At 38.7% G+C, this 23,792-nt stretch overlaps 2 protein-coding genes across 3 annotated transcripts; both read left to right on the top strand.

Annotated features, from left to right (window-relative positions):
• Positions 1–638: 638 nt before the first annotated feature.
• Positions 639–9,786, top strand: sh3bgrl2 (SH3 domain binding glutamate-rich protein like 2). Of its 2 annotated transcripts, none has more exons than XM_028605006.1 (4): positions 639–920; positions 5,129–5,314; positions 6,345–6,425; positions 9,287–9,786. In XM_028605006.1, the coding sequence occupies exons 1-4, from the start codon at positions 876–878 to the stop codon at positions 9,386–9,388; spliced, it is 414 nt and encodes a 137-aa protein (XP_028460807.1). In that variant the 5' UTR covers positions 639–875; the 3' UTR covers positions 9,389–9,786. The 2 variants fall into 2 exon arrangements, with proteins under 2 accessions (XP_028460807.1, XP_028460808.1); XM_028605007.1 differs by lacking the exon at positions 9,287–9,786 and adding an exon at positions 7,113–9,241.
• Positions 9,787–10,679: 893 nt separating this feature from the next.
• LOC114573129 (deleted in malignant brain tumors 1 protein) lies at positions 10,680–23,424 on the top strand. Its single transcript, XM_028605074.1, has 17 exons — positions 10,680–10,787; positions 12,030–12,098; positions 12,621–12,647; positions 12,806–13,117; positions 14,275–14,565; positions 14,684–14,998; positions 15,440–15,727; positions 15,994–16,308; positions 16,552–16,851; positions 17,651–17,959; positions 19,148–19,462; positions 20,258–20,566; positions 20,662–20,955; positions 21,073–21,408; positions 21,503–21,610; positions 22,462–22,546; positions 22,669–23,424. The coding sequence occupies exons 2-17, from the start codon at positions 12,047–12,049 to the stop codon at positions 22,811–22,813; spliced, it is 3,801 nt and encodes a 1,266-aa protein (XP_028460875.1). The 5' UTR covers positions 10,680–10,787; positions 12,030–12,046; the 3' UTR covers positions 22,814–23,424.
• Positions 23,425–23,792: the final 368 nt, after the last annotated feature.

Genomic DNA, 23,792 nt, shown 5'->3' with positions numbered 1-23,792 from the left:
AAGTAATTTTCAGCATGAACTCTTTCAAAAAGAGAATCAAGGCCTGGTTACTAGAGAGGGTAGCTGAATAGAGCAGGGGGCCAGTTACCGTTTTTATTTTTATTTATTTAAGAACATTTTTTTTATGTCATGTCCTTGATTATCACACACTCTGTAAGTGTCTTGTCTTGTCCTGATGTTATGTGTTGAGGACCACAATGGAAATAAGTCCTGGACTTTATTGTGTTTTTATCCTCGATTGTATTTGATGTCTTTTCATGTGTAAGGCATTCTTGATACAATTAAATAAATCAAATCAAATCAAACCAGTCAAGTTGCCTGATATAACCAGAGTCAAGAAAATATATATTTTTTTCCTTTCAAAATAAACAATATTGAATTGAATATCTAATTGTGCTTGGTAAAAACATGAGGACATACTAAATCCGAGGAATTAATTTAAAACACAAACAGACTTTAAAACTACATTTATTTAGACCTTATTTGGTCTATACTTTACCAATGAATAATAGTATGGATGAATTGTAGCCTACAGTATTACGCACTATAATTTTAGTTCTCCAAAAAAAGAAAAGAAAAGAAAAAACACTTAAAGATTGACTTTTTTATTTTGAAAACTGTGACCGGAAATCCAATGTTTGATATGACGTTTGTTGCATCTGTGCCGTAAGAATTGTTGAGCGCCACAGTCTGCAGAAACGCACGCTGTTTTATTATAATGGCTCAGTTTAAATAGGCTACTGGAGACGCGTGTCTTCTCTCTTCTAAACACAGCCGGTAGTTTAAAGTCTGAATTTGCGATATTGGAAACCAACGGGACTCGCTGCCACCAAACTGTTCATTTGTCAACTGTCTGACATTCATTTGGGATTAAAATGGTCATCAAGGTTTACATCGCCTCCTCAACCGGCTCTGTCGCGGTGAGTGTTGACAAATGTGTTTTCAAACTTTTTGACAGTTATATATAAGACATGCGGGCACATTACAAATGCATGTGTAGGCTACATATTTATGCTCGCCGAATAGTGTTAATTGCCATTTTTTAGTAAGTGCGACTTCAGACAGTTCACAAGCAGTAAAAGTAATCAGCATGATTCAGTTTATTCACTGACGAAGACGCACAGATTTATTTGGAGAGGCAGATTTATTTTGTGTTCTGTGCAATGCATTTGTTAATTCAATCTGTTGCATTTTTTTTGTGAGATGCATTTTCAATTCATGTACAGTGGGCCTTCGTTGTGTAGAAGCTTAATAAATAACATGATCTTGTAAAACTTCTCCTTCCTGGTAGAACAAAGTCCGTGTTTGGTGTGCAACCCTCCCCCTATCACATAGGCACTCTACTTTGAAGCCAGCATTAGCAGCAGGTAGTACCTCTGGAACCTTGTCCTTTTTTGGGGGTAATCTACTCTTATATGTTGTGAGATGTTACTTTCAACTTGTTGAACCCCTGAGTAATTCTAGAGTAGGGCTCCTACAACTGAGGAGCAGCATAATTATGCAGAAGGCCTACTGGAAATACGTAAGACTTAATTAGAAGGCCATTTACTGTGGATCTTGTGTAGTGCAGAAATTATTAATTAGTTGATCAACACAAAATTCCAGCTTCTCTCCAGTTTTTTTTTTTTGTTGTTGACAGTTTTATATCATCGTATATTGAATATGATTGGGTTTTGGACAAGACAAGAAAAAGACATTTGACGATGTCACTTTGAGCTCTAAGGAATTCTGCCACTATTTTCTGACAAAAATACTAAAGGCAGATTAATTAATAATGAAAAAACAAAAATAATTGTTAGTTGTTACCCTAGTCCTGTAGTGCCTGCTGGGAAACAACAGGCACATGTCATAGAGAAGGCCCTGCTGATATTAGAGTACCAGCAGAAAATCATCAAACAACACTCCTGCGTGAATGCTTCAAGGCTTAGGTAATGGGGGAAATGAGTAATATATTTATTTAATCATGATTTGTCTTGAGAAGAGGGCAGCACAATCTTTGAGCGTTTACAAAGGAGTTATTTTTAGGCCAATGACACATACATTCAAAACGCACAGACTCTATCTCCCCCACACACACACACACACACACACACAAAACACAGTCATGCACGCTTAAATAGGTCTACCATTTGGGTCAGTTATGGGAGTGTTGAGCTCATGTGAATGTAATTTACTGTGAATGCTTTTGAATTGAGTTACAAGTGATTGAATAAAGAGGTGAGACTGCTAGAATCCCTCAGCTGATTTAAAGTGAAATGGAAAGAGTAAAAAAAGAGAGAGACATAGTAGTGTGAGATATGAAGGGAGACCAACTGTGAAAGATAGTGAAGTCAGGGGAACCAGACAGGTGCTGCAAGCAGCTAATATGTGAGCGGACTCAAGGCGGGAGCAATAATCAAAACATTACAGCGAACCCATCAAATGAGCAGTTCACAGCTTAACAACAGCAGATTAGTGGGGCGGAAAATCAACACCACAGAATGAATGAAGTACAAATTAGGTTATTCCCCCCCACCCTAACCCCCACATCCAACCTCCTCTGTGGATATGTATCAGGCTAGTCTCATCAGATTTTTACATAGTATACTTGCTGTTCAGTCTCATCAGATTTTTACATAGTATACTTGCTGTTCTAATTTCTAATGCCTAATCTGTATTTTTACTAATTAAAAAGTCACCACTGTGTCCATTATTTGATCTCAGCAATGATTTTATACGCTATACACTTGATTAGAAGGCCATGCAAGTTGAAAATAGTTTGTAGTGGTAATGTTGGCGACAACAGAAACTGTCACGTACTTTTGTTTTATTTTTTTTATTTCAATTTATTTTTATTTTTTGCTCAGGATATAGGTGGAATTTATGTATGTTTTCCTATCCCAAGTCCTCTATTTCCCTGTGTTGCTCTCTGTCCGTGACTAAAGGATAAGTCTTAGCTCTAGTTAATCCCTATTTCAGAAAGTGCTCTTAAACAAAGCATGAAATCATATACTGAAATGTGAGCGTTTGTTTAGGAATGCAATTTGTGTATGTGTCTTTAAGCTTTCATGCACACCAAAATCTGAACTCGCCTATCTCCTGACACACACTCTCACTCACCCTTACTGGGGGGAACTTATTTCATTATTTAGACTCACGCTGCCTACTCACTTCTTTTCATCTCGGAGAGAGGTCGTATCATTTGTACCATGTTGGAGAAAAGCTATGTGATATACAGCATGGAATCAGACCAGTTATTCTATATGGACATTTAACCTTTGACCAGAGCAAACAGACATTGTTTCTCATTAAAGACAGTCAGTATCCTGGCACTTCATTTGCTTTTCCAGATAAAGCTGTTTCATAGCCACAGAGACAATTAAAGTAGGAAGAAGACACAACAGATTATCTTGTTTGGGTGTGTGTCTATAACAGACTGTACAGAACAATCCCTTACTGTCTTTAATGTAAAACAATAGCTCCATTGTGGCCCTTAGCATCACTAAAACAATGGGCACACATGACATGTACAGTATACACAAGCACAGGGCAGATATTCAATCTTTGTGTATTTATTTTTTCGAATATTCAGCCCTTTTGTCATGTTAATGAATGCTCAAGCATACCTACTATATTGCCTGAACTTAAATCACCATGATAGACTGCATTATTTTTTATTTTTATTTTTTTATTAATTTCTGTGGGTCACCATAATCCGGTTCCAGGAAATACATCAAACAAGGCGAAACAATAAAAAAAATAAAAATGATAGACTGCATTAGTTTTGTCTCCAGTAATATCATCTAATGATAGACTGCATTAGATGATATTACTGGAGACAAAACAGGATTTCTGTGCTCCAAGCAGTGGTGTAGTCTAATGTATGTATGTATGTATGTATGTATGTATGTATGACAATTCAAAATATATCGGAAATATAATGGAAAGTATGTTGTTGCGTGTCATTGTGCATTTTTAAGTGGGTATATGGAAATCCTGGAGCTTTCTTAGTGCGAATACCTGCATATGACGTAGACTACACCACTGGCTCTAAGCAAACTTAGAATGACTGGATCAATAATACAAGCTAGATGTGCATGCAAAAGATAAATAAAAACAAGTGTGAAATAAGTCAGTTTTCCCTTTTGTATCTAAGCCAGTTGAGCAAATTATGATCACCATCTAGTAATAAAACTCCAAGACATGGACTTGGCCTCTGAGTCTAACTAGTTTGTTTACGACGCTCCCTTCCGTGGGAGTTTTCTGTCTTCTAAAATTATCTCTGTATTTTTTTGTCCCTCTCAGCATTCACAAACACGGTCATGCAGTTGTAAACACAGAACATCCCAGAGCACATACAGTACTGTGACAATACCACAGGGAGCTGTAGTATCCATCCCCATAGACCACAAATGGCTTCATTGCATGGTTTTCAGGTGGACTTTCCTCTTAAATGGACACTTCATTGTGTGCTTGCACAAGGGCACACAGCTGCAGAAATGGTCAAAAAATATGCTAATGTGTTACTTTATAGAATAGAATAATAAGAATAGTAATTGATATATTCATCAATAGATAATAATTGTTAATGTCAGCCTTATGAAATCTAGTAAACTGTATTGATGTACTATGAGGTCATAGCATACTGTACAGGAAAAGGATGTCAGCCCTCCGATTTTAAACCTAATCTCCTCCACTAATCGATAACCCTTCTTAATGTCCTGTTAACAATGGAGTCCCTATGAAGTGAATACATACAGTACACTCCACAAGTGTGTGCTCTGGTTCGATGAGTGTCAGCTTACTGTTTGTCATTGCAGGAGTGTATTGAAAACACTACTGCTTGGCCAAGAGCAATATACATGTAGAGACAAAGGGAAAGCCATGCACACATACAGTATAGTGTCCAGCTGCACGTTATGCACACATGTACATACATGAAGGCAATATGAGAGTATGCCTTTGTGGTAATGTGTACATTTGTTTGTGTTAGCTCACATTATTGATGTAACAAAGTCCTTGTCCTTTTTCTTTCAATTCTTTCAATCGACATCTTTATCAACTTGATCACCACCTCTCCTGAACCAATTCTCTTCCCCCTCCCCCCACCACCCATTCTTTGTTGTATCTAATTTTCGACCTCTTCCAGGTAAAAAAGCATCAGCAGGCAGTGGTGGGTTTTCTGGAGGCCAATCGAATCAGCTTCCAGGAAGTAGACATCACCATGCTGGAGGAGCAGAGGCTCTGGATGTACCGGAACATCCCCAGAGATAAGCAGCCGGAGAAAGGCAACCCGCTGCCTCCACAGATCTTCAACGAGGATCGATACTGTGGGGTATAATGGATGTTTGTTTCTGATGTTTCTAATGAGCAACTGTACCTCAGGTAGATCTGAACACACGGAGACAGTGACTTATTTTTGGTTTCTAAATAAAGAAAGTGGATGGGAAGGTTTTGATATTTCATCATGTAGAAATTAAAATCATGAAAAGTGAAGCAAATGCGGTGAGTGCCTTCAACCTGCATTCTATCTAATTTCCAGCAGGGGGGCAACTCCACCGTTTGCAAAAAGAAGTCAAATTACATAGAAGTCTGTGGGGAAATGACCGTACTTCACTTGATTTATTACCTCACTTAACATTTTCAGAATGAGTTTATGTTCTCAATGGCTAGTTTCAAGTCTTCTTTAATACAGCAAGATGTTCATTTTGTTAATTATGTTCCCATTTATTTTAAAACGGAAGATAAAGCAGGGGATGTTTTATGGTGTGGCTACACAGCGACCTGTCAATCAGGACAGAGGCTTAACAATGCTAATCCATGGCACTGTGTACATTAAAATCGCCCTCAATCACATTTGATTAGTTTTTAATGTAATCCTGCCAAGTTCAAATGAGAGTTTCATCCAAAATAGTGCACATTTTACAGGAAGAGCAAAGAAAGGGAATTTTACACAGGATTAAAATTAATTTTAAAGGTGTAAGATTGAGTTTTTATATACATTGATGATTGTTAATGCTCAAGATGGTTATGCCAATTATAGTTCACATCATTCAGTACAAGGCTGAGCTACCTATGCTGGTGAATACGTTTGACCAGTTAGTGCTTGCCAGTTTATGCCCTCCACTGAGCTTGCACGCCACTTTGTAATCCTGCCGTAATCCAGTTTCATGGACGGTGCAGGATTATCTGCTCTGCCTGCCGTCACTCTCACTGGCCAAAGTAATCCAAAATTACTCTGCAATGTCATGGCCATTGCGTTTTATTAAAATCAGAATTGGAGGGATATTTGCCAGGGATGTTCACAACCATCATTCTTTATGTAGATTTATGTAACTTTATAATTCTTTTGTCTTTCCCCTTAGGACTATGACGACTTCTTCCAGTCGAAAGAGGACAACACTGTGTTTGCATTCCTTGGGCTCAGTTCCCAGCCCTCAGTGAAAGTAAGAGGAGAGTATATATGCATTTAAAGACACAGAAACACAGCGCTGTCTCTGTGGTATAAATTATACAGCCGAAAAGGTTTGCTCTCAGTCCTGGTAGGTCAGTTTAAAAGCGCCAAATCCCATCCATCTAGATTCAGTGGTCTTGTCTCCTCCCCTCAATCTGTTTTTCAAGTATCAAGATTTATATGATGCGTCTCCCAAAGGTCTCCTTAGAATTTTGATAATCATAGTTTCCACATTGAGATCAGTGCTTAGATGATGAGGAAATGAATACAATACTCAGTATCTCTCATATTCATAGTGGAAATGGACTTGGACTATGCTTTTGAAAGAATACAAAATAACAGGAACCTTTTGATGATCCACTTACCTAACAAATTAACTTATTTATATTTATTATATTTCTATATATATTTGTCACTGAAGAGCATTTATTTGAACCTCCGCCCCCCCCCCAGTCACACCCATTTTCTGTCTATCCTCTAGAGGTTGATTGGATAACTAAGTTAAAAGAGATTGGATTACGTATTAACGAGCAGGATATTGCAGATGCATTTAGTATGGACATGTTTCATGTTTAGCAGAGATGTCTGGCTATATAACATACTGTGTGGTCTTTTAAATCTGAGGAGAACATAGATGATAATTGTTCAATCTCTCCACCCCTTTACCCCCATTCTCTAGGATTCTGAGTCATAGCCTAGATCAAACTCTTAAAATAGGAAGATGGAAACTGCATTGCTTCCTGTGTTTCACCACCTCTTCTCTCGTGTTCCTCCTGCTATGATGCCAGCACGTTGCCAAACATCAGACCCTGTGGATTTCACCCTGTATGACCTCTCCTGACTCTGTAAACTCTCATTCCACCATCACTTAAATCTCCAAGAAGAGCCTTGATTCTCAAGAGAGACTTGTTCACAGAACAAGGGGATTAACTTTATGATGAATGCATTTGTGTTTTCCTTTCATGTTTAACACACTGTGACAGCCAGCACTGGCAGTAGCATAAACTCAGTGCAAACTAGATGTAGCTGCTTTTGCATCAGTAGACCAGTTGCTTTAGATCAATCTACAATACCTAAAATACAGTGGATGGAGGAATTACTGATCAGGTGCAGCACAAGTCACCAAAAACCAACAATGAAAACAACTTTGTACATTCTGACTTCCCTACCCTGTCTGTGCCACTCAGCCCTGAGCCCATTCTTTTTTACCAAGTCTCTAAATAGGTTTAGGTTTAAAATAGATTTATTTTAAGATGTGGATTAATACACATTTGGTGCTCTATTTACAGCAGCAGGACGGTGTTACATGAACATATCACCCAGTGCAATGTTGTGGCTCATTCAGGTGTTTTTTTATTTTTTTATTATTATTTCCTTTTTTTGGACCACTATGGAACTCTATGGCACACAGGCTTTGGCTGAACATATCATATTTGTCAGTAGGATCAATTCATTGTTGGTTTAGTTTTTTTTCATGGAATTTGTTGACAACATGAAAAACATAGACTCCGCTTCCCCTGCTGAGCCTCCCCTTATATTTCCAAAATGTTTGAGTAAATAAATGCTGAAATGTGAGCAGACTGCCCAGGTTTTACATATTATGAAATGATCTTAGGTTGATACATCATGGCCAATTTGTAGTCCTGACCTCCAATCTGTATTTCTCTGTTCCAAACACCAACACTAAGCCTTTTCTCTTTAAGTCTCTCGTCCTTATTAAATTATTACGGGTAGGTGGTTGATTTATTGCTTTTTGTTTAGGACGCACACAAACAGATGTACCTTCGCTAGCCATTCCTCCCTAAATGTTGTGCCATCACAAGGATGTCATTTATATTTATTTTTAGTCACGGAGGGGACATCAATGTATTTTTGCCACTTACGACATTCCTATTTTGCTGAGTTGTATCCTCATGTATTGTGAAATCATGTAATGATTTTGTTGTGAAATATTTGATACAAACAAGCCTGTTGGTCTGACTAAATGTACTTTATCTTACACCTCTCTGCCCGTGACTCTGTTGTGTTTAATTGTGGCATTTTTCGGTTCGTCTTGAGAATTATACGCAATGACACTTCACTGTATGGAACGTTTAAGTTATTTTGCCTCATTATTTTTCACATGTTTATGTGATACTACCAGGGCTTTAGATTTAAACTCGCCAACTGCAGGTAAAAATTAACTTTGGCGGATAACATTTTAAAGTTATAGCCAATTTGGCTGGTGCTGAATGAAGCCAAGCATCTGTTTGAATCGGCAGGCTGCAGAAACGATGCAACAAGTCAGTGTTTCCAGATTGGTCTGTTTTCTGCCGAGGCAGTTGGGCAGTTTCTTGTGTCTTTGGCATGGAAACTTAATCTTTTTCTGGCAACACTGCTTGTAGTACTAATCCTACATTTTTCCATGAACACCAAGTCGTATAACGCGTCAGACAACCGCTGGCTACATGCCTATAGCGTGCGTGTTATTGATCACGAGCTATGCTGAAACGGAGAAGACGAACGGACTGGAGCCAAACAAGCCAGAGGAGCTGAAATTAAAGTTAGTTAGGAAAAAAAAAAAACGTGGCTAGTAGAAAATCTGATTGGCTGGTAACTTTTAAAATCTACTAGCCTTGTTGGCTGCTGAAAAAAAAGTAAATTTAAAGTCCTGGATACGAATACAAAAGTGGTACACACAGTTGTTTTCTTTGCATATTTGAAATCACTCTGAACAACCTTTTTTGTTTTGAGAGGATCAATCTGAAGTCCCTTTGTAGAGGTGAAGGGGGTGTTGTGTTTTGTGATGCAGAAAAGCCACATTGACAATTGAAAAAAAAATTTGCTAAACATATTTTTGTGTTGCTTATGTAGTGTCACCTACAGAGTCACAATAAACTCTTGGACCCACCATTGTGCAGTGACTGCGACTGGCTAAGAAAAATGGACTCAAATACAGACTCCAGAGACCGGTGAAGTGGCAAAGACAGTGTAGCAGATTATATGAGGTCACTGCGCACTAATGGTGATGGCTGATGAGGCAGGTTTACACATGAATGGATGTTTGTTGGCCTAACAATTTTCTCTAATCTGACTCCAGAAAATGAATTGATACATACTGTACCTTCCTAGTGTCTAATTATTGATTATTTAAAACTCCAGCATCTCTCTGAATAGAGTAACAGCTTTTTTACCCACTTCTAAAATGTTGCTTGCTTTTCAAGACTGTTCATCACTTAGTACTGCCTCTACTGGCAGAAGCTGTAGCACTAAGAATTAACAAATGTAACAACTGTTAAATTCACCTTTGTGCTGTTGTATTTTAATCAAAAGAAACTGAACTGAGATTTTCTCATTAAAAGAGTCACTTTTGAGTTGGTCCTCTTTGAATTTGCCTTTGAACTTGTGAGACGATTATCTTGCTTGTGACATGGTCATCCTGTGTGTCAGGCCAAACACAGTGCCCCCCTTTCCCCGGATGTAATGATTTACCCAGACATCAATATGTGCTTAACCTGCTGTCCAAACCTCAGTATCCTCACTTCTGTCATTAGAGAATACTGACAGAAGACTGAGGTCAGAGCTTCACTACTTTAAGAGCTTCTGGCTGTGCGACTCCTTGGGGGGGGAAGGAGGATTGGGGGGGGAGTGTTATGAGTATGAGCAGCATCAAGAGGAAATTTGAGGTGTTATTATTTTGTGAAATGGTGACACATGCAACTCTGAACCGGAGGCAAATTAAGGAAATTATTTATATGTGCAAACAGATGGCCGAACCAGGCAACCTAAAATGCTGAATAGACAAGACAGTTATGCAATATCACCTAGACACAGCCTCAATCAAACAGTATATTATTATTATTATGAATAAAAAGCAAAAGAACAAAATGTCAGGAAAATTAGCTGAAGGGAAAACCACGATTCAGACCCTCCCCCAATAACAAAACAACTACATTCATTGAAATTAACAAAACACACAGGGATAACCACGACTAACGGATAACATCAGATTGAATCTACTTGCTGTGTATGCAATTTATTTATTATTTACTGCTTACTGATCGACAGAAAAGATAGAGAGTTAGTCTAAAGGTTGTTGCTGTTGTGCCTAGCCTAGCTAGTTGGAGCTACACAGCATAAATTGTTGCTCCACAGGTGCAGTTGTGATAGAAAATAATTCTGAAAGAAGACTGTACTGCAGTATTTTGCAGTCTATAACAGGAACTGAACAAATGAAAAAATACTGAGGTTTACACTTTCACAACGGGAAGTGTTAGCCATTCCCACTCCAAATGAATCCTGTTGATGTTAAGATGAACTGGTTCTGTCAAGTCAAGTGTTTGTGAAAGAACAAGTCCTCAACTCATTTTGTAAGGTAAGAAAATTAATTGTAAAATATGATATTTCAGTGATTTTGTGTCAACAAAAAAAATCATTTTAAAGCTCAATGTTTGGCACATTTAACTAACATAGGAGGCTTCTTATTATTATATTATTGGGCTTGGAAGTGGCCTGGATTGTTTTGCAGCATAATCCAGGGCTTGGATCACATTGTGAGTAAAAAATGTGATAATATTAACCAAGACTGACCATATGAAGTTTTGATGCATTAAAAACAACACATTTGAAAATGTAAACAATATATTTTTTTTCATGTTTGAAAATGCATAATTAATGCCAAGATTAAAATTGAAATATGAATGCCACTGTAAAGCTCATATTTATAATAGAATTGAATGTGGAATTGCATTCATATTTTCTAATTGAATGTACGAAATTCCTGCAACAGCACCGTGAACTTTTCAAAATATAGTCATTTTTTATTTAACATATTTCTTTAATAGATTTGTACTCACGCCAAGTCATATGTTCTGTGGAGGATTTCTTAAAGATCTTACAATGTTGTGCAGACGCAAAAAAAATAAACGGCTAAGTGGCCTGTTTATTGAGGCCACCACTACATTGGAATTTAAAGAAAGCAAGCAAATTGGCTGTGCTTTGTACAAATTCAACATAAAAGGACTGCTGTGAATGATAACCAGAGGTGGGAGGGGTTAGCATTAGGAGTCAATGGTCACCTCTTGACATTCGCTCATAACAAGTCTCCTTTTGATCTTCATTTACCTTTTATTTTTTTACAGTTGTTTATTTGTTCTGTCCATAAATCTGCGATTTCATGCACTGTTTACCAGCATTATTGTACACGTGGGTGGGTTTCCCTGTTGAATATACATTTCTTTTTCAAATAGTAATGTAGATATTGTGTAAAACAAAATGAAATCCCCCGTCTTTAATGATTGATCAAAATGTCAACATGCATCCAGGTTGCAGTCCAAGTCCAGGCAGCCTCTTTTATTCATAACAATTACTGGATCTGCACATGGGGCGTCTATCCTTTAATGTTTCAGATGGAATCAGCTTTTTATTTTGAATTGTGAGTTCAAATAGCCTGGTGGATTCAAAAGGTAAGAGGGCTACTTAATCGCCTTCGCAGATTTTTGTAAAAATCCCAAAAAAATTAACTGGATGGCTCCCAAAAATCAACTTTGCCGAAGACAGATAGAGACAGTAAAGTACCAAACTTTTTAACAATACTTTTTTTATCGTACCTTGACAGCATTTGATCTACACAACATGATCTTCATTACTGCTGAAAAACTACATTTTGTTTTTTATTTGTCAATAGGTGAGTTTCTGTTATTTTAAATTGACTTCTTCCTTTTAACTTCTTAAATCAATCAAGATGCATTCACTAACCCAATTAATGCTAAATAGTATAGAATGTATGTATGTATGTGTTAGTATCTGTATTTATTGTTACTTTATTTTATATTATTGTTTGTATGCACCTTCAACCAAAACAAATTCCTAGTAAGTGCTACATACCTGCCAATAAATCTCTTTCTGATTCTGATGCTGACCAGAAGTGAAAGTCTCATTGTTTGTATCCAAAGAATATTCCTATATTATTGATAAGTGTTTTGTTTTTTCAAATGTTCTTTCTTTGATCAATTTGACAAAGTTAATGTTGGACAATTTTGAGGGATGTTTTTTAGTAACTTCATGCTACAGTTCAAGGGGCCATCCTGATATGTAACACATTTGGTAAATTACAGCACTAAACGCTGTGCATTCATTGTAAAATGTTGTTTGAAATATTCATGACCAATCTCTGGGCTGAACGTTTTACTATGTGTTTCTGCTGTAGGTCTACTGAGTCTACCACTGCTTACAGGTTAGTAAGTTCTATTTATGTTTGATGCCACAAAAAAAACACATGCATATTGAGAAATGTTTTAGATTTCTACAACCCTATCTAATAAAAAAGGACTTTTTGTTATTGAGTTTAGTGACACAACCTACAGCTATTGTGCTTTCATTTTTAATTTCTAGAATGTGACAAAATTAGGCTGGTCGGGCCTTCCCGTTGCTCTGGTAGACTTGAGGTCTACCACAGTGACAGTTGGGGAACGGTTTGTGATGATCATTGGAGCATTGCCAATGCTGACGTGGTGTGTCGAGAGCTAAACTGTGGGACAGTTCTTGATGCCAAAAAAGGCGCCTTTTTTGGAGAGGGACAGAACAGGATCTGGTTGGATGATGTTCAGTGTACTGGTCATGAGCCTTCTGTCCTCAAGTGCCCACACAGACCAATGGGAGAAAATAACTGTGGCCACAGTGAAGATGCGGGGGTTGTCTGTTCAGGTAAGACTGGGTTCATTCTTATAGTATATTGTTATCTCAGTTATGTTTGCTTTACACCCACTTATGTTGAATTACTGGTTGGATATGACTCAAATTACACACTTTGTTCCTTTATTAAAAGAATAGTTGGACATTTGTCTTTGGGAAATTGGTCTTCTCGCAGAGTTGATAAGATTGATACTACTCTCATATACGTCCATTAAGACTACAGCAACTTAGCTTAGCTTAGCTTAAAGACTGGGAACATGAGAAGCATAAAAAGGCGAATTGTTATTTTGACACATATAGATATGCAGATTATTGAGCTTTGGTGCTGGTAAGTGGATTTTGTCACCTTTGATCAGAGCCGGGCCAGCCTTATCCCTGTTTCCAGTGTTTCTGCTAAGCTAAGCTAATTGGCTGCTGGCTGTAGACTTATTTTCATTGGATATGAGTGATATCAATTTTCTCATCTAACTTTCCGTCTGTAAGCGAGTAAACATATTATCCAAAATATTTACTTTAAACATTAATTAGGCACTAACCTCTAATCACAGAGTAAGCTCATGAAATCACAAATCACAAAACCCTGCATTACAAGTGCCCTGCTCAATTAATATGAAGACCAGAAATGTGGAACTGTGAAGAGAAATTGGGAAATACAGCTGTGGAGAAAAGCAGCTAACGCATCATTTATCTTAGCAGCTGATCATATTATTGCATCAAAAACCTAGCGATTGTATTGTCAGCAGAGCGTGTGAGCAGAGTTCAAGCAGGAGGATTTTGGATGGAGCGCAGAGCAGATTTTTAAAATGCTGGAGCTTTATCTCCAGCTTTGAGCAGGGGAGCGGAGGGAAAGAACAGCTCCGTGAGTGAGGAGCGGAAATTCTCACTGCTCCACTCCGCTCGCATGGCCTGATTGTCAGATCACAATGTATTGTCTGCTTTAAAATGATTACTATGTGTTGCTATTGCAGCAGAAATACAACAGACAGGTCAGTACATGACCAGCTGCTGTAAAGTGCAAAGAGCATTGGACAGAGCCCAGCAAACTGGCACTTCCTGTTTGGCTTTACTTTTCAAACCGTCCATTATTTTTTGCAGTCTGTTCTACTTACACACAATCATTTGTTGTGTATTTGTTGATTTTAGTTCAATTCGATCTACACATTTTGCAGAATATGTGAGAGTGGTCAACGGAAGCAATCGATGCAGCGGTCGAGTGGAAGTCCACCATGATGGCAACTGGAAACGAGTGTGTAATGATTGGACCAAGGCAGACGCTGACGTGGTGTGCCGAGAGATTAACTGTGGCACTCCTGTCGATCAGGCTGAAGTGCTATATTTTGGAGAGACACATGACCTAGGTGGCGTCAAACCCAAGTGTTTTGGGAATGAGAGCTCTCTCTCACAGTGCAGACTTCAGGAATTCAAGGAAAGCTGTGTTGATGCTACTGTTGTCTGTACAAGTAAGTCATCTATCTGTTCAAACTACATCAGTAATTATGTGTTGAATGTGATGTGGTTATTTTCGGATGGCTTCTGAACAAAAATGCCATTTTCTTTTGTTTCTTTTCCACCTGACAGACAATAAACTACTTCGGCTGAGTAATGGGACTAGTCGGTGCTCTGGCCGAGTGGAAGTCTACCACGACGGACAGTGGGGAACGGTTTGTGATGACAGATGGGGGATGCCGGAAGCAGATGTTGTATGTCGAGAGATAAACTGTGGGAGTGCTCTCTCAGTCCAGTACAAGGCGTTTTTCGGCAGAGGTCAGGATCGGGTTTGGTTGGACGATGTTGAGTGTACTGGTCATGAGAAGTCTCTTGCTGACTGCCCTCACAGAGGTTTTGGAGAAAATGACTGTGACCACAATGAAGATGCTGGTGTTGTATGCTCAGGTAAAACATGCTTTACTATGTATAAGTACATTACATGAATGAAATCAGGTTCAAAATCCTGATGACACCCAAATTTCGAGTGCCAGAGCGATATACAAAACAAACATGAAACAAACAAAATTATGACTTTACAAAACAAGAGCTGAAAATACCACACTTATCTTTCTGTTTTTTAAACTCCTGCATGTATACTGAATTGGAATTTAAAAAAAAACATTACTTCAAAATTTCTACTAGAAAATGACTAAATTAGAAAATCCTGTGCAGCGTGGCGCAATCATCTTTTTGCTGTTCCTCTTTTTATAGTTGTTCTTTGGTGCATTATCACATATTTAGAGGCAGTGCTGTTCTACTTGCCACAAATCCTATTTATGCCATTGTTGAAATATTAACATTTTTCTTTAACATTTTAAATACAATACCTTCTTTACTGCTTTCCAGATTCAGTCAGATTGTTCAATGGGACGGACCGCTGCTCTGGCAGAGTGGAGGTCTTCCACAATGGCCAATGGGGGAAAATTTGTAATAACTGGGGCAATGAAGATGCTGCAGTGGTGTGTAAGGAACTCAATTGTGGCCCTCCAAAACCAACTCAAGAAAGCTTAAATTTTGGTGAAAGTGGACTGAAAGCCTATACAAGTAGATGCTCTGGCAATGTGACCTCTATATCCCAATGCACACTTCAAGAATTGACAGGGAGATGTGAAGCTGTTTCTCTTTCATGTGGAGGTAAGACACAAAAGATTGGAATTTACCGTACTGTAGCACAATTTAACTAGAATAGCAAAAGACAATGTGGTCATTGAAAACAAGGTCGGCCTATCTATGTGCATTAAATCTTCTTCTTACTTACTTAAATGGCCTGATTGTGATAAATAAATAACTACCTTAATAACTACAAAACTGAGTACATTTGACAGTCCAGATGAAGCCTACTGTTTCATAATTTGACTTTAGCTCGTCATTACTTTCAACATGAGTGGATCTGTCCTCAGGTAATCCACCACTAAGGCTTGTCAATGGCACTGACAGATGTTCTGGTAGAGTGGAGGTTCAGCATGATGGCCAGTGGGGAACGGTGTGTGATGACGAGTGGGACATCAAAGATGCTGAGGTGGTGTGCAGAGCCATGGACTGTGGAACAGCTAAGACAGCCAAATCCAGTTCCTTCTTTGGTCAAGGCCAAGGAGACATCTGGCTGGATGATGTAGGCTGTATCGGTAATGAGACGTCTCTTATGCACTGCCGACATTCCACCCTCGGAGAACATAACTGTGGTCATGGGGAAGATGCCGGTGTGGTGTGCTCAGGTATCATCTTGGTTATTGTTAGCATGTTATTTACTTTATTTTACAGTGTTTTTATGCTTATTTATCTGTTGCCCCTAATGCCTCAAATTAATATTTTGCTGATTATTGTCTATAATAATATCATAGTTGTTTCTGCTACAATATCAATCAGAATATCACGTACAATTTTAATTAACCAGTTATTCTTTTCAAACGTGTCTAAACCCCAACTAACTAATGGCTGATTCTCTCTTCTCTCTACAGCTAACATTAGACTGATGAATGGGACTGACCAGTGCTCAGGCAGGGTGGAGTTCTACCATGGTGGCCTGTGGTCAGCAGCATATAATCTTAACTGGGGAATGAATGAAGCTGCAGTGGTGTGCAGAGAGATGAATTGTGGAGATCCTGTCAAATTCTCAGGATCATATGGTCAGGGGAGAGATTCAAGAGGGTATACGATCAGTTGTAGCGGTAGAGAGAGCTCTCTCACACTGTGCACACTGAGAGAATATGTCAGGACCGGGCACGATCGCTTTGAAGAGGCATCTGTCAAATGTTCAGGTAAGACTTGAAGTTGAATTGAAATTTGAATTACCCTCACATGCCTCTCGTTTGCTAGCCATTGTTTTAGAGCAGAGAGAACTGCTGATTTTTTTGAAACCTAATTTTTTAGTTATTGAGTTTTGGCTGGGTGATTAATAATAACACATTTTCCTGTGGGGTCACAGCCTCAGAACACACGTTTATTTTTGCTTTACCAGGACTTTAAAGACATTTGTCTCTACGTTGATCATTTAGGAGGACCCATCATGCTGTTCAGTGTGTACTTCACCTGGGAACATGGAAGCTAGCAAGTTAGGCTAGTTAACCTAGCTTGCTAACGTTAGCACCGATTACCACTAGGTGTTACTTTTCATTCATGTTAGGCCTATTTCAACACCTGCTGAGGTAGGTTCCGAAAGGAGGGTGGCCAAGCTAGCCTTAGCTGCCCCTTTTTACGTGTTAAGATATGGTGACAATATGACAAATGACCAGACTGTCAAATCAATGAGTCCAGTAATAGTCCAGCAACCTCATTACTCCGTATGTTACCTCGTCATTTAAATCATGGAGTAACTAACATAGTCAAGGAATAATGTAAAAATCACAGATGGGACCCAGCAACAACTAACAATGTTGGTGGCCCCCCCATTTGGGGTTTCAGTTGGAAAACTTATGTAGGGGGCACTATCACGGCAGAAAAATAACTAAAGCTTCAATTTCTTCTTTTAGGTAATTACAACTTTGACCAAAAAAGTACACAAATAAAAACAAACACCAAAGTTGGACTGTAAATTCATATAACAACTGTCATTTCCAGGTAATGTGAAGTTGTCTGATGGGCCCAGTCAATGTGCTGGAAGAGTGGAGTTCTACGACAATGGCCAGTGGGGGAATGTGTGTGGTGACTCCTGGGATGTGAATGATGCAAATGTGGTGTGCAGACAGCTGGACTGCGGGAGGGCTCATAAAATTACCACTGTGGCTGAGTATGGCCATGGTACGAGACAGACCTGGATTGAACAAATTGAATGCAATGGAATGGAGTCAACACTGAGTCAGTGCCCACAGAGACCATTTAGAGACAAAACTTGCAACTCAACCTCAGTTGCTGGTGTTGTCTGCACAGGTAAGAAAAAGCATACAAAAATGACAAAAGATAATACAGTCTTGTTTGTTGTTCAGTTGTATCCCTCCCATAACTATGTCAATTTCATGTATGTTTTTTTTCGCTTAGTTTTACAAAACTTGATTCTATATATTGCCACTTTCAATCTCATTCCCACATGGCTTGACAAAAAAGTTCACACTTACTTGGTGTTTCAACCACATTTTTTGGTCTTCCTCTACAGAAACAGTAGAGTTGCTCAGTTGTCATGAAGATGGTTTAGAAGTTATTAAATACCTACTTATGGTATTTCGGCCATGTGATAATAGGGGCTTGTAAATGCTGGGGGGCGTAACTCCTGCCACTGGTCAAAGATCAAGAATGACCTTTCAAGCTGAACACAGTTTTTTCATTGCTCTCAGTGTGACATTCAGTGTTCCCATTAACTTCATGACTACATTTTAAATCCCTCAATCCATCATATGAAAGAAAGGAAAGAAAAAATAGATTGTCTCACTCTGCCTGTTAAGGCAACCCTAAACAGGCTCCAGTATGTCCAAAACTCTGGCGCCAGGGTCCTCACCCACACCAAGACCTGGCAGCACATCACCCCAACCCTCATCCACCTTCACTGGCTCCCAATTAAGTCCTGCATCAAATATAAAATCCTCCTTCTCACCTACAAATCCCTCCATGCCCTGGCCCCACAGTACCTCTCCGACCTCCTCCATCCATACACCCCACCCCGAAACCTGCAGTCCTCAGACACTGGCCTGCTTTCCATTCCCCACACCAGACTCTGTGCCTTTGGAAACAGAGCCTTTAGTGTTGCAGCCCCATCCCTCTGGAACACCCTCCCTGCAGATATGTGAAATGCTACATTGCTGGACATTTTAAAAAAAACTCCTGAAACACCATCTGTTTACCACAGCCTACTACAACCTCCCTTACTACAGCCACTGTAATTCTGTAAAGTGTCCTTGGGTTTCATGAAAAGGCGTTATATAAATAAAAGTTATTATTATTATTATTATTATATTCATAATTATATTATAATTCGTTCCAAATCTGAATAGTGTGCAATGTAAGGAATACAATTCTTCACTAGTGTTCTTTTTTGATTAATTATCTGTCATATATTTGACTACATTAAAATGAATTTGAAATGTCTGATACCATATAATCATTTTAGTTTACTCTACATTACAGGAAGTTTGGAGGTCCGGTTGGCTAATGGTAGAGATGAATGCTCTGGCAGAGTAGAGGTCCGTCATGGCAATGTGTGGCAAACAGTTTGTGACACAGACTGGACCCTGAGTAAAGCTGAGGTGGTGTGTGAGCAGCTGGAATGTGGAAATGCATTGAGCGCTCCTGGCGCTGCCCATTTTGGCCAAGGCAGTGGATCAGTAGTGGAGGCTAGCAATTCATGTTTTGACAATGTGACATCTCTTCAGCAATGCTCACTCAAAGGTTTCAGAGGATCAAGGTGTGGGCACGAACATGATGCTTCTGCTCTATGTGCAGGTAATAGCTTTTAATTTATGTGTTCGAAATTCTCTCATGCAGTTGGACAAATATGATATCACCAGCAATTTTTTTCACGTATGTATACTGTTTACACAGTCAATAAAGTGCAATCATCCCTTAAAGAAATAGTTTGACATTTTAGGAAATACATTAACTTGCTTTGTTGTCAAGAGTTAGATGTAAAGACCGATACCACACTCTGTAAGGTAAATAAGTAACTGGAGCCAAAAGTTGGTTGGCTAAGCTTAGGATAAAAACTGGGAAAATGTGAGTTACAAATTACAATTACAAACTGATATAAAGTGCTAATTAGTTAGCTTAAGAGGTGCTGGTCAGTTTTGTTACCTTCAGACAGAGCGAGGTCAGAAGGTTTCCTGTTTCCAGTTTTTATGCTAAGCTAAGCTAACCAGCAGCTGGCTCTAGTTACGTTTACATTTAACGTTCAGCAAAAAAGCAAATTAGCATATTTCAAAATTCAAAAGTCTGACTATTGCTTTAATGTTCCACCTGCATGACAAAAGTGACATAAGATAAGTCATATTCCACATAATTATTTTTCTGTCAGTCCACCATTGTTTCTCTTTTTGCTGTTGAAATTACAACTGATATGATCGTGGGACAAAGAGTACTTTCAAAAAACAATATGAAATGTATTGTGTTTTAAAATGAACATGTATGTGTATTAGTACATGCAAATGTAATTACAACAACATATATACTAAAATTCTATGTAAATACATGTCTCCAGGACTGTCCCATTTGGACTCACTTCATTTCTGTTTTCATATGCAGCACAGATACGGGCGGTCGGCGGCTCAGGTCAATGCTCTGGTAGAGTGGAGATCTTCTATAAAGGCCAGTGGGGAACTGTGTGTGATGATGAGTGGGGAATGAGCAATGCTGATGTGGTATGTAGACAGCTTGGCTGTGGTCATGCCGTTTCTGCTCCTATGAGTGCCCACTTCGGTAGAGGCACTGGCCCAATATGGCTGGATAATGTGGAATGTAGAGGCGAAGAGTCTGCTCTCACACATTGTACGCATGCCGGTTTTGGAGTAAATAACTGTGGGCACGGTGAAGACGCTGGTGTTATCTGTTTAGGTAAGAGGCCTGGCCATTTTTAATCTGTGAATGACCTTCCAACAGGTATTAGATGAAGCTCCGTTTGCTGTTATGAAAACACTTATCTGTTTCAGGTGCGCTACAGAAGCCCCAAATCACTTTCAGTCCGGCTCCGGAGGTAAACTGGGGTGAAAGAGTTGAGATCACCTGCAGTGTAGTAACAGAGCACATGGGTGGGACATTCGTCCTTAAAAAGACTCAAGGATCATTTCAAATGGAAAAATTCTCAGAGAACGAAGCTGCAACATTTATCTTACCTAGAGCGGACTTCAGCCAAAGCGGGTCATACTTCTGTGAATATCAGAAGAAATTACCCAATCAAGTCATCTATTATCCTCAAGGAAATACTGCTGATCTCTCTGTCAAAGGTATTGTGTGCTTTGTTTTCATCCAATTGAAAATAATTGTTGGAAATTTGACTGTGCAAGATTTCAAACAGGTTTTATGATCCATATGTTTGTAAAAGTTGGTTTTCTATTCTGCAGTGAAATTGGAGAAGCCCAGCATCTCCCTGACATCTCCACATGCAATGGTGATCTACAGCCCTGACAAAATATCGGTCACCAAAGGCAGCAGCTTCTCCATCACATGCTCCATTCACTCTACATATCCGGGAGGTTTCTTCTATCTGACAAAGTCTAACAAGAGCACAATCGCTTCATTGCCAGCATTTGGCCACTCTATCTTCTACATGGCCTACTTTGAATTCCCTGCGCTCGATTATACAAACCAAGGAGAGTATAACTGTGTCTACGGGCTTAACATTTCCTCAATGTCCTTCTGTTCTGTTCCTTCCAAGTCACTTCAAGTCACTGTAATTGGTAAGACCCAAAGAGTCCTTGAGAGTGTATTTATCTTATTAGAACTAGTTTTCTCCCTCGCTAACTCTACTACATTATCTTTTAACCCCTACAGCAACTTCATCCTCTTCAGTGGTCTCAGGACTAGTGGGTGGGCTGGTGGTGTTGTTACTCGTGCTGGTTATAGGTTACCTGGTCTGGAGAAGAAGAAGGCAAGGTGCTGGTAAGTGGCACACTTCTTATTTTACAAATTTAGCCCGATGCCCCCTTTGTTTTACTGTCATATAATGTGTTTAGATTGTTTAAAGCTGCACAAAGTAATATTTTATATTAACAATTGAAAAATGTAATTATAATATGAAATTAGCAGCCTGTCGTGACACAACCACTAATAATTATCACTTGACTGTGCAGTTCAACCGCAACTTTACTGTTTTGATTCACATTTTTCACATTCATCATTTTTTTGGCAAAAATAAAAAACAAACAGTGCACCTGACCAGCAAATGGTGCACAGATTACCTTAGCAACTAGTTTGTGAACATAGTGGAACATTTTGCAGCAAAAGGTGATAATACGTTGGTGTTGGGTTTACAGATTGTTTCTGCTGACTCCAAGAGGTTCATTATGAAAAAACAATATGTAACTGATAATTATCATCCAATTTTGCATTTCCCCTCAGCACGAAGAAGTGTATTAACATCTTTCAGCTCATTGTTTTGTTTTTTCCCGGCCCTCGACTTCATTGTGAGCATGAGCTGCCCAGCACCACAGCAGACAGCCAATGTTAGGGACTAGCTGGTGAACATAGTGAAGCATTAAGCAGCTAAAGAACCAGATATTCTTCAGAGTTATTGAGCTAAACATATCTAAAGGGATAGTGCACTTGTACTGTAAGCACCAAATCAATGCTAATGTTGCTCAGAGGGGCTTATGAAATATGTCAATGTTGTGTTTATGGCTTGTTGGGCTAATGCAGGTTAATGCAGGTTTATAAATGACAGATTTAGTTTCTCTAGATTTCCCCTTTATTTGATTCAGCTTAAACTATTCATTTTTTGTACTACTTTTTAGGTACCATGGTTCAGTTTAGTAACAGGTTTGGAGGAGCAATAAAGGAGGACGTGGATGAAAGGAGTAATGGAGCATTCGATGGAAGGTAGTAAAAAAGGAGAACGTACCTGATGTTATTTGCCAAGATATATACGTTTTATTTATTACATCAAACAACTTAAAATACATCCTTCTGATTGCGTTTGTCACCCTCCTTATCTCCCTCAGAATCCACAATACCCAAGTGAATGAGAATGCACAGAGTAGCAGCCCGGAACACAACAATGCTGATGTTGATAACTCTGTTGAGAGGGTCCCTGAAGACCTGGCTGGGAGAGTGTGTTATGAGCTTGAACCACTCGTTCTCTCGTGATAACAAAAGGCTTCAAGGAATCACCTATGTCATGTGATTTCACTAAATTCAAAGAGTAGCATAACACCAGGCTTAAAAATATGTTTTTACGGCTCTCTCTGGTTAAAAGTTTCATGTCTGGCGCACCTGTAACCTCACCCAACACTGATGTTGCGGTGTACTAACACACCCTGATGTACACTTTTACATTACGGCAACAAAAAGAGAAGTTAAACCACTGGAGGTCTGCTAAAAACAAGATTTTCAGCTGGTGTTCAGTTGCTATTTAAGTGTTTTTATACCTTTTTAAATCAAACACTTTACATTTCCTCAAATAAATGCTGTGTTATTTGCTTTAAAAGATGTAGAAAATAAACTTTGCAGAAATTGAAAATGTGATTTTGAATAACATGCATGACGCTTATGTAAATGGTCAAAGTTTGCCCGTAACACTTATTTTCCGACTTATTCCTGTAGTGATTTCTATTTTTCTGGGAGATTCTGCCAATCACAAAGCTAATGTCCCCTGACCTGTGGGAAGATATTGATAATGTTGTCTTTGTATTGCATGATATTTTGCTTTATTTAGTGTATGTGAATGCTGATCAATAAATTTGTAATGTTGAACAACACTTGCACCTTTTCATTCGGCACAGTTTTAATATGATTACACCCTCCTGATTTAGGAGCAAATGTGCTTAAACTTGACCAAAACAGCAGCCAAAATACAATATACACCATCAAATACAGCAATGAATTCTTAGTTTGTGTAAATCCTTTAATCATCATAGATAATAATAATACAAACATAATCATCATCATTATCTAAAGAAGCACCTGAATTGAATTCAGCCTTCATAAATGTTATTATTTCCACCTGCGTTTTTCCTACTGTAACACAATGTCTTGTGGTGGAGGTAGAAGTATAAAGTAGCATAAACTGGATGTGTGTGTGTGTGTGTGTGTGTGTGTGTGTGTGTGTGTGTGTGTTTGTTTTGTG

This window comes from Perca flavescens, chromosome 18, assembly GCF_004354835.1.
Source record: "Perca flavescens isolate YP-PL-M2 chromosome 18, PFLA_1.0, whole genome shotgun sequence".
Taxonomy (NCBI): Eukaryota; Metazoa; Chordata; class Actinopteri; order Perciformes; family Percidae; genus Perca; species Perca flavescens.
The sequence above is the reverse complement of the archived record's forward strand: the minus strand, read 5'-3'. Positions and strand labels throughout refer to the sequence as shown.

Coding starts and splice junctions, on each gene's coding strand:
- LOC114573129 (XM_028605074.1), top strand. CDS start 12,047: ATGATCTTCATTACTGCTGAAAAACTACATTTTGTTTTTTATTTGTCA. Junction 14,566..14,683: donor TGCTACTGTTGTCTGTACAA/GTAAGTCATCTA, acceptor TCCACCTGACAG/ACAATAAACTACTTCGGCTG. Junction 15,728..15,993: donor TGTTTCTCTTTCATGTGGAG/GTAAGACACAAA, acceptor ATCTGTCCTCAG/GTAATCCACCACTAAGGCTT.
- sh3bgrl2 (XM_028605006.1), top strand. CDS start 876: ATGGTCATCAAGGTTTACATCGCCTCCTCAACCGGCTCTGTCGCG. Junction 5,315..6,344: donor ACGAGGATCGATACTGTGGG/GTATAATGGATG, acceptor CTTTCCCCTTAG/GACTATGACGACTTCTTCCA. Junction 6,426..9,286: donor GTTCCCAGCCCTCAGTGAAA/GTAAGAGGAGAG, acceptor TTGCTTATGTAG/TGTCACCTACAGAGTCACAA.